We start from the raw sequence: 10,632 nt of genomic DNA on the forward strand, positions 1-10,632 counted from the left end.
AAGCCCACTGCTTCTTATTCTATATAACAGACCCACAACTCTGACAAATACTCAAAACAGCAAAAGAAAGTGCTAATAGCTCTTCGGGTGACTGTACGTGCATGACATGTGCTGAAGGGAAAGTGAAAGTATATTTCAGAGTGTGTGTGTGAGTTTCTGAGCATGGCTGTTTGACGCAGTTTAAACACCCTGCCAGAAATGTTCAGTAAAAAATAGTATACATAAATGACAGCTAAACCACAACCAAATGTGGACACGAAGGTTGCCACCTCCACCATTCCCTGATTCCCAATCTTTCCCCACACACACACACACACACACACCATATTTCACTGTGTTCATTTAACAAGGCCCGGTTACTGCAAGCAACATGAGGGGCTTATCAGCTGCTCCCTCACTTGCCATACTGTTATCAGCCTGGCCTAGTTCACACACACACACACACACACACACACACACACACACACACACACTCTCTGACCCTTTCTGTCAAACACAGCCGCACTCTTTCTATCTCTGACTCGTTCTTATACACACACACACACACACACACACACACACGCAAACTGGGGAATGAATGTTATGGGGGCTTATCAGTGTCCTTAAGGGCCTGGTAACCACTTCACAGGCTCAGATCCCAGTGCCGAGGCCACAGAGACAAACCTATGTGACCAGAGTACTGATGAACAAAGGCTCTGTACAGTGAGTGACTCCTCTATAGAAGCAGCAGGCTGCAGGGCACGCTGACAATGAACATAGGCCTAAATACACATGCCAAAATGGCAGGCAGTGGTGGCTATCACTCAAAGAAAGAAAAACAGCACAAAACACAAATTGCAAGCAGCATTCTTTATGTCTTGTTCTACATTTATTGATACTAAAAAAAAGCATGGCAGCTTACCATTCTGTACATACAGAGCCAGATTTTCAGGTAAGGAAGTGGAGAGTAGCTGATAGTTAATTATGTTTAACCTGCATTACAACTCAACATGAAAAGAGAGTCAGAATATGCATAATTTCCGTGTTAGTTAATTTTTTTTAAAGTCTGTGATTAAGATTAAATATCTCTCTCCTTGGGATGCAACTGCTTTTTATTTAAGACTAAGAAACCAGCAAATGTTCACATTTAAGAAGCTGGAACCAGAGAATTCCTGATATGTTTTGCTTAAAAACTGATTAAAACAATGAATCAATTATGAAAACTGTTACAAATGCTGTTAACTTTTCGGTTCAGCTCTAATCTCTCTTCTAATCAAGCTATGCATACTGCATATAGAACATTATCAAGGACTCCTCACTAACTATAAACCACTGCTCAGAAAAGTAAATTATCCTCCATTTTACTTGTGTCCTAAATCTTTGAGCAGCAAACAACTGCACACATCAGAGGAAGTCGAAAATGAGAAGGCCATTGCTGGCAGATGATGTTGGCAGCGGTTTGGCACTGGAACTCAGGAAACGGTGCCTCCTAACTGAGCTGTGCTTCCTGTGTGATAACTGACCCAAACATGTTGTGCCTCTATCACACACATACACATAAAGACAAAGAAGCGTGCTCAGGAACTGTGATACTACCAAGACTTTTCAAACAAACTGAGGATTAATGGGATTAAAATGTACTGTAGGAGCTCAATGATTATCAATATTACCTTGGAAGCAATTTGTTCACAGTGGGAGATCTATTGTACACAAAACCTAAATGCTGGCGTGATCTTCAACAGAGGAGGGCTGACGGTAAGTGCAGGGGTGCCAACAGTGTTTACAACTTAAATTTGACAGTTGGGAGGGGGAGGCCGCTGTACAGCAGCAACAGAAGAGACTGAATTCCCTCAACTGTTAACTTTAACCTCAGTAGAACGGACAGAGGAGCAGGGATGGCCAGGGCACTGGGACTGAGCGATTAAAAGGAATTAATAGCAGAGAAAAACAAGTGACAAGGAGAGAATAATGGGGAGTAGAGAAGAGGAGATGACTTTGTAGTTTTGTTCTGAATGTCTCCTTTACAGTCATGTTGTAAGGAAACCTTGAACATTGTGCAAAGACATGATCATTTACGTCAACACCAGTCACCTCCCCCCTACTCATACCACACACACACTCACACTGCCCGGGCACATATTGCAGTGCAAACGCTTCCTTCCTGTTGCTGGTTTAGCCTCTTTTATAAGCAAGATAAGAGCAAAAACATGAGATATATGAAAGAGGGAAGCAAACTGTGTTGTTTTTTTCTGCCTCTCAGATTAGAGTGACCACATTTCTTAATTTGGACATTTTATTTAAAAAGTCTGACTACCGGATATTCACTGCAGGTGTGGTACTCTCACTTTGTGTTTTACCTTCAACGGCTTACACATTTGCTCGTTTCTCTCTGTTCTTATCTGGCAGATTAAGTCAGACCACAGGACAGTTTAGCAGCCCCCACTTCCTCATCGAGAGTCGAAGCATCGAAGCAGAGCAAGTGAACACGAGTTTCCTGTGACGCCTCTGTGTCTCTGGTCAATACGTTTACTCACATCACTCTTCCACTGTTGAATTGTGCTGTTTGGTGGGAGCTCTCTGGTAGATCTACACTGACAGTCAATTGCTGTTCATCTGAAGATTTTCTCCAAAAACTGGATCTGTCAGGACGCAAAAACACATCAGACCTGTCAGTTATTAATAGTCGTCAGAGGAAAGCTGTGATGCTATTTTCAAGCAAGTAAAGGTCGTGTGTGGGTTTGGGATATTCAGCCATGCAGTCAGAGCTCATCTTTGACTTTGCCAGTGACCATGTCAACATGTCACAGGTAAGTAAATTTAAGCAGTGATGATTTTCTTTGTGTGTTGAAACAGGGCTGGTATGTGAAGCACACATTTCTATCTGACAAATTGTGATCTGATTTAATCTAATCTAAAAAAAATTGTGTTGCAGTTAGGGGGTTACTCGGATTACCCTGCAGTAATTGTGGAGCAGGTTCCCCATCCCCACCTGTTCTCATATACAGGTCTAACGTGTGAACAGTCACAGACAAAGCATCACCAGCAGCTGCTCAAAGGTCAGCACGCACGCACGCACACACGCACGCACGCACGCACGCACACACACACACACACACACACACACACACACACACACACACACACACAAGTCATATTAAATTAAAAGTCCCACCAGAGTCATGCAAAAGAAAGCCTGGAACTGCACATGCGCAGTCTCAACCCTCGCACATGGACCACCCTTCGCAAAAATTCAGGAAGTGAAACAAAACATTCCTGGCTTGGCTTGTGCCTGGGAAGACCGTTAATGAATCATATTAGGATGTAGACGTGGTCAGTTCGGGCTACAGCACACATGCTATGGCTTGTTCCTCACCAGTGCTGGGAATTAAAAGTAAGTTATATCACTGTATCGGGTTGTTTTCCAGACTTATTCTGGTTGGAGCGAGCAGTTGCAGTTGGGCATGGCGAGGCTCGTTTAACCTAGCTAACGGTAACGTCAACTGACAACGCTCGCAGACAGTCATGGGCAATTTACTTTACAATTACAGAAGTTTTGGGACAGCCACTTACCAGCCGTGTTTCTTTAAACGTGGATATTTGTTTTGACATGTCGTTTGCTGGTTTTCTCGACGGCAGAAAGTATTAGAGTCATTTGAGTTCACGACAACCAGCTGTTAGCTAGCTACAGTAGCAGATGTTTTCTAGCTCACTGCTTCACAGCGTGCTCACGTCACATAAATAAATGCGTACAAAACAACCCCCTTTTGATAATATTTTGCCTCAACGACATAAATGTGGCAAGATGTATGCTAATAGATGTGATAATTACAGAAGGCCAAAGCTGCCCATATTGTTTGTGTGGAAGTAAAAGCACTGAACAGTGAAACATCAGACTCGGATATTAGTTGGTATTATTTATCTAACTGTGCACTGTAGGAAAGTTTAGTGGACAAAATAAAAAGTAGGTCCATCTGTAGGGCCATCTGTGCACGCTGAGAAAGCGTGTCCAAACTTTTGACTGTGGTACCACAGATCCATCTCAGCCACAGTTTTCTCAATGGTGACTTGTAAAGGAAGCCCATCCTATCTATTTGGTACAATGAAGGGGTACTTGAACCCATCTGATAGGGTTGTGGTGGCACGTCAGACAACAAAAAAGGTTGGGAACCACTGCCCCTTATCCCTTAAATATCTGCCATTTCAGAGGCAGCTGATGTGATTTTCATTTGTGGTGGTCACAACTACTTTACCTTTTTTTTTTTTTAGATCAATTTTTTAATATTTTTATATTTTTTAACATAAGAACAGACAAACACAATTGAACAAGAACAAAAACCATCTCCCACCCCCCCACCCTCTGCGGTCTCGAGGAAAACAAAAACAAACAAATAAGCAAAAACAAAAACAGAAATCACACCTTGCCTAGTCACTCTCCTCTAATTCTTGTGATGCTGAGGTCATTAGGTCTGATACTTGTGCTGCTGCGTTTTTCCATATATCTATAGTCGATGATTTGGCTTTGTTAATCCTTGCTGTAGAGAGCTCAAGCATACCTATGTCTAGAAAATACGCCAACCACTGTTTTATACAACATCCTATCACATCGGATATTACTGATGTTGTTTTTTTCCAGAACTCGTGCACCTGTTCACACTCCCAGACCATGTGCAGGAAAGTTCCAGTTTGTTCAGGTTGACAGAACATGCAATAGGGAGTGGGAATGACTTTAGAGACGTATCTCTTCTGAGGAGTCCAGTATGTCCTATATATATCTATATATATATATATAGATATATATATATATATATATATATATATATATATGTATGTATGTATGTATGTATGTATGTATGTATGTATATATATATATATATATATATATATATGTATGTTGAAGTGGATCTGCTGGTGATTTGGGTTCTTGAAACAATGGAAAATGTCCCAAACTGTCTCCCAATTAATATTTTTACTCCCTTTTTTTTTTTTGAGTAAAATTCTCATCACACACACAGCCATTATACTTCCAGAGCTCGCCTCCCTACATGCACACATTCCACCAAGTTCCTTCCCTAGGCTATTTTGCAGAGGCACTGTACCTACGCCCGGCGCGTAGCGCCGCCCAAGACGATTGTGATTTGTTTAAAGAAATGGCAATAAACCAGAGCGTGTTATTCTCCTATCCGGGAATGTTGTGTGGACCAGCCAGACCTTCCTCCGCAGCACTGTGGAGATAGGTCTGGCAATGCGAGACTACGGCATCTGTAATCAGGCTTATCCAGCAAATGAAATACCTGACATATTAAGGTGATTCATCACATTGATGTTGCTGTCAGCTTTTTAATGAAATTCCTTTCCCCCCAATTGTACTGGCATGGCAGCAGAAAGTTCAGAGGCACATATCTTACAATGTTAAATAAAACCACCTGCGTGGTAGGGGTGGGGGGGGGAATCGATACATTATAGTATCGCAATATTGTGGCAATACTGTATCGATAAACAGACGTCAAGTACCAATCTATTATTATATATGTGTCGGTCAGTTTGTCTGCTTGACAATCGCATTTTGCAGCAATAAGTGAGATGAACAAATGGAGATAAAATCTTTTTAGATAAAACAGGTAGGGCTCGGCGATACGGAGAAAATCAAATATCACGATATTGTTGACCAAATACCTCAATATCAAGATTGCGGCGATATTGTAGGGTTGACATTTGGTGCTTTCACAAAATATTTTTACAATGAGAATTTTGATAAATCATCATTAATGTGGATTTGATGACTACGTGTGTAAAGGCAAATAATAGAACAGCTAGAACAGTCTGGTAAGTTCAGAAAATGACATCATTTTACTGTAATGCAGCCTTTAAAACCAGGAGAGACAACACTTGTGTCATATTACAATATTCAAAATCTAAGACAATATCTAGTCTCATATCACGATATCGATATAATATTGATATATTGCCCAGCCCTAAAAACAGATGTTGACAACGTTTCCTTTTGGGGACATAATTTGAAATTGGGAAAAATTTGAAGTTGGAAAAAATTTAATAAATTGCAATATATCGCAGAATATTGCAAAATGTTTAAAATCGCAATAATATCGTATCATGACATAACTATCGTGATGATATCATATTGTGATGCTTCTGGTGATTCCCACCCCTACTGCATGGCTAGATATCTCTAGCAGTGAGAGAATGATTTTCGTAATTTGGCTCAACCGTCATGCTTTTGATTATCATGTTTAATTTTCCTTTTACTAAATGCCACCTTATTCACCTGTTAAATTTTTTTTGTATGTTACTCCCTTTTCTGTGGTCTGCAGTGGAGCAATGTGAAAGTGGAGAGGAAGAGACCATGGAGACACTTGTTGCTGCTGATTCCCTTCTCAACATGGACTACCCTGACACCCTCTCTCTGGAACACTACTGTAAGCACACACACAAATAGACACACTCCTGTCTGAGTTAACACTACTCACATGCACACTAACAGAGTGAAGATGCCCTAATAAAACCTCACTGCTGCTTTTTGATGTAGTACATGTCTGACTGCAAGATGTTATTTTTAGACTTGGTGGTCACAGTGCTGTTCTCTTTCATTAAATCTGTTTATGCCCCCCTACAGCCCAGACCTTCTTACCATCACTGGGTGACATCATCACTACTCCTGTTACCCAGGTGACTGTGTCTGCAGAGGGGATTGTCGGAGCTTTTGACCAGCCACAATGGCACTCGTTGCACACAAAGAAGCCTGCCGCACAGCTGCAGTCCAAAAAGAGAGGTCAGTCACTTTCTGGGTTATCAGTTTATCTGAATCTAAATAACGGTATAATTGTAAATAATTGTGTGATTATATTAAATAGCTTGTAAATTAACTGGTTTTATTCTTCAACTACTCAGGAAGAAAACCTCGACATAGAAGGGCAGAGTCTCCCACACCAGACATTATAGTGAAAAAGGACAAATACAACAAAGGTATTCTCACACATAACAAAATTAGTTAAGCGCCTTTCAGACATGTGTCATACGTGAATGTCATGGCAAATGTACATGTTGGTCTCATGTCTGAATAAGCGCCAGAGTCACCTTTACATAAAAGTCACAACAGCAATCTCACTAGGTCTGACCTGGTAACGTTTCCATAACACTTTTAGTCTGAATTAAAGTCAGAGTAATGTAAAGGCTTCAGCGGTACGTGCACAGAGAGATCAGAGAGACCAATGTGGATCACAGGGGATCAGTCACTTGCAAGACAGCTTTTACAACAGTCATTTCCTATGTTGTTTCTTTGTCTTTCCTTTTCCATCGTGTTTTTTTGTGTTTGTGCTTCAGGAGGAAACACACTGTACCTGTGGCAGTTCCTGATGGAGTTGCTGCAGGACCGACAGGTCTGCCCCCGCTACATTAAATGGACTAATCCCCAAGCAGGAATCTTCAAGTTGGTCAACTCAAAAGCAGTGGCCAGACTCTGGGGCAAACACAAGAACAAGCCAGATATGAATTACGAGACAATGGGCAGAGCACTCAGGTACACTACCAAAAGAGGGCTAAAGCTAATTAAAAAAAATTCACTATTAAATTAATCGGTTTGAGTAATTTTTTATGAAAAAGTTTCCCTAATTCCAGCTCCTTAAATGTGAATAACTTCTAGTTCATTTTCTCCTCTATGACAGTAAACTGAATATCTTTGAGTTGGGGACAAAACTAAGCATTTGAGGATGTTTTTTTATTGGACTGATTAAAACTTTTCACCATTTTATAGACCAAACAATTAATCGATTAATCAAGAAAATAATCAACATATTAATCTACAATGAAAATAATCCTTAGTTGCATCCCTAATCCTAACATGGTCATGTTTTTGCATTAAGGAAAATGTGTGTGTGTGTGTGTGTGTGTGTGTGTGTGTGTGTGTGTGTGTGTGTGTGTGGATGTTGGGTTTGTTTTGTTAATGCTAAATCTCTGTCTTCCTCTAGGTACTACTACCAGAGAGGCATACTGAATAAGGTTGAAGGCCAGCGTCTGGTCTACCAGTTCACCTCTCTGCCCAAAGATATGATTTATATCACAGATGGAGATGGTATCAAAGAGGAAGAAGATTACGATCACAACGAAAATAGTGGTAATGATGAGGGTGTGAGTGATGACTCCGATGACAGCACTATACCTTCTAGTGACCAATCAGTGGAGGAGGAAGATTCCCACCCACCACAGAAGAAACCGTCATTCAGCTCTGTTCGATCCCCAGCTACCCAGCGGACCAGGCCAGCTCCCAGGCCCTCAGGCCAGCGTGACACAGTCCTGCGGTCTGCCAGCACCAGCTTGATCCAGGAGCAGCATTTGCCTATTGTGTCCGCTGAGATGCTGCGGACCCTCCAGAACCTGCAGAAGGTCCAGTCTCTGCAGCCTGCAGGTCACGCCTCTGTCTTCAAAACCGCTCAGCTGCTGGGGAGTCTGTGTGAGCGACAGGCTGCTGCTGAGGTGGCTGTAGACAGTGATGAAAAGTCACACCCAAGACTCAAAACTTCACAAGTGGAGACGCCACAGCTGGTGCCCCTAACTAGCTCTGACCAATAGAAAAGACCAATCGCCCCTAAACACACACACATATGCACACACATGCATATACACTCCACTGACTCAGGACCTGTTACAGAGCTGCATTTTGCTGTAGCAATGTCCTGCGCACCAGGGCCTATATTTCTTAAGTGTGAAAGAGTGGGTGTACTGATCTAAGCTTATTTTGTGTATTTTAGATTATATTGTTAATTGGTAACTAAAGTAATTCTAGATCACTGCTTCCTCCCTGACACCTGATTAGGCAGGAAACTGTCAGGAACCAAAATCTCACAACAAAGCAGTACTTTCTAAGAGACTTTAAAAGCGCATGTGCTGTATCTCAGCCTTCTGTCATTCTCTGAAACCGTTGACTATACAAGATACCAAAGACAGACATGCACTGCAATCTACGGCCTCTCTGCACCTTCTGCAGACACACCCTCTGCTTGCACTTCACCTCCAGCATCATGGATCAAATGATCTGATCAGCACACTGTGCCCTCCTTCTCTGCCTTTACTCTCACTCTTTCCCACTCTTTTTTTATCATCACATGCTGAATCATTCCTTTGCCTTAAAAATGGCTTTGCACTAGTGTTTACCCCTGCTGTATATTTCTTCTTTAATAGTGCCTGACGATCCATCCTGTCCCTGCTTCCTGTGTTCCTGGTAATCGTGAGGTTATTGAGGGAAAACATTCCATATTATTATTAATTTTTTTTTAAGATTACTGAATTATGTTTGTATTGTGAAATGTTGAAAATAAGGGAACACTGTTATTTCTAGAATAGTAATTTAGCACTGCTGCTGTTTGTAGTTAATGTGTCTACACAGTTGACCTTCTTTTTGTTGACAATCACCAGTGAAATGACCTTTTATTTAGCTACATTGCCTCTATAGAGTCATACTGCTACTATTTAGCCTTTCTGCTATGTACACATTCTGTTTAGTTATTACACGTATGCATATATGGACATCTAAAGCCTTGATATCTTTATGTATTGTGTGTTATATACTGTATGTCTGTGAACATGCTTGACTTTGTGCCTTGTTGCCATTTTCTCCCTCAGGTTCGTACAAAATTAGTTTTACTTCACAGACTGTATACTCTATGCAAGGAGTAAAACGCCTGGCCCTTTTATAATGAAGTAATGCTAAGTTCAATGTTTTCACTTTAGTTGATCTTAGTTTAGCCTCACATGCCTCACTCCAATGAAAACTGAGTTTGTAAGATTTAGGCTGGCTTCTGTGAGGCTAAACTTGGCTTAGAAGATGCTTGTAACTGTGCCTTTACCCCCAGGGAACCCTATGCAAAACTGTTTTCACTGTATTACAGAGTAAACCATTTCTTTGGAATCTCCTCACTTTATCTGGAGGTCTCTTGATACTGTAAGTTTTACTGATATTGATATGTAAGCTTGTAGCACAGGGAGAGGTGGAGTTTCTGTTGCCTTATTTTGGTGTGTTTGCTTTCATGCAGGCTGGCCGTGTTGAAAAGATAATATTCTATTATATGAAATAAACTTAATTTTGTCATTGTCTGTAAAATTCATTTCCACTCATTTATTCACCCACATATAGTTTACCAGCATCGGTGGTTAAAAGTACTTCAGGACAATTTTGAGGTAGTTGTACTTTACTTGAGTTTTTCCGTTTTCTGCTACTTTATACTTCTACTCCACTACAATTCACAGTGATATATTGTACTTTTTATGCCTCCGCGCCAGCGACAGCTGTGGCCGAAGGCATTATGTTTTTGGGTTCTCTGTGCATACTGTACGTCCCATTCTTGTGAACGCGACATCTCAGGACCCCCCCCCGGAGGGAATTTCTTCAAATTTAGCTTAAACATCCACTTGGACTCAAGGATGAAGTGATTGGATTTGTGAGGTCAAATGTTAAAGGTCACTGTGACTGTGATGTCTGTCTATTCCATTCTGGTGAATGGGATATCTCAACAACACCTTGACGAAATGTCTTCAAATTTGGCACAAACGTCCACTCACAGATACATTTATTGTATTTTGAAGATGAAAGATCAAGGTCACTGTGACCTCAAAAAAATGCTTGTTTGGCCATAACTCAAAGAT

General features: G+C 41.1%; 1 protein-coding gene across 2 annotated transcripts; it reads left to right on the forward strand.

Annotated features, from left to right (window-relative positions):
* Positions 1-2,543: 2,543 nt before the first annotated feature.
* On the forward strand, positions 2,544-10,086 carry LOC116055090 (ETS-related transcription factor Elf-1-like). Of its 2 annotated transcripts, XM_031306860.2 has the most exons (7): positions 2,544-2,786; positions 2,912-3,035; positions 6,309-6,413; positions 6,611-6,766; positions 6,886-6,960; positions 7,318-7,513; positions 7,962-10,086. In XM_031306860.2, the coding sequence occupies exons 1-7, from the start codon at positions 2,733-2,735 to the stop codon at positions 8,560-8,562; spliced, it is 1,311 nt and encodes a 436-aa protein (XP_031162720.1). In that variant the 5' UTR covers positions 2,544-2,732; the 3' UTR covers positions 8,563-10,086. The 2 variants fall into 2 exon arrangements, with proteins under 2 accessions (XP_031162720.1, XP_031162722.1); XM_031306862.2 differs by lacking the exons at positions 2,544-2,786; positions 2,912-3,035 and adding an exon at positions 3,187-3,370.
* Positions 10,087-10,632: the final 546 nt, after the last annotated feature.

This window comes from Sander lucioperca, chromosome 9, assembly GCF_008315115.2.
Source record: "Sander lucioperca isolate FBNREF2018 chromosome 9, SLUC_FBN_1.2, whole genome shotgun sequence".
NCBI classification, from domain to species: Eukaryota; Metazoa; Chordata; class Actinopteri; order Perciformes; family Percidae; genus Sander; species Sander lucioperca.

Bases quoted from the DNA above. Each gene is read 5' to 3' on its own strand.
- LOC116055090 (XM_031306860.2), top strand. From the start codon at position 2,733: ATGCAGTCAGAGCTCATCTTTGACTTTGCCAGTGACCATGTCAACATG. The intron at 6,961-7,317 runs GTATTCTCACAC...TTTGTGCTTCAG, and splicing joins AAAGGACAAATACAACAAAG to GAGGAAACACACTGTACCTG. The intron at 7,514-7,961 runs GTACACTACCAA...GTCTTCCTCTAG, and splicing joins ACAATGGGCAGAGCACTCAG to GTACTACTACCAGAGAGGCA.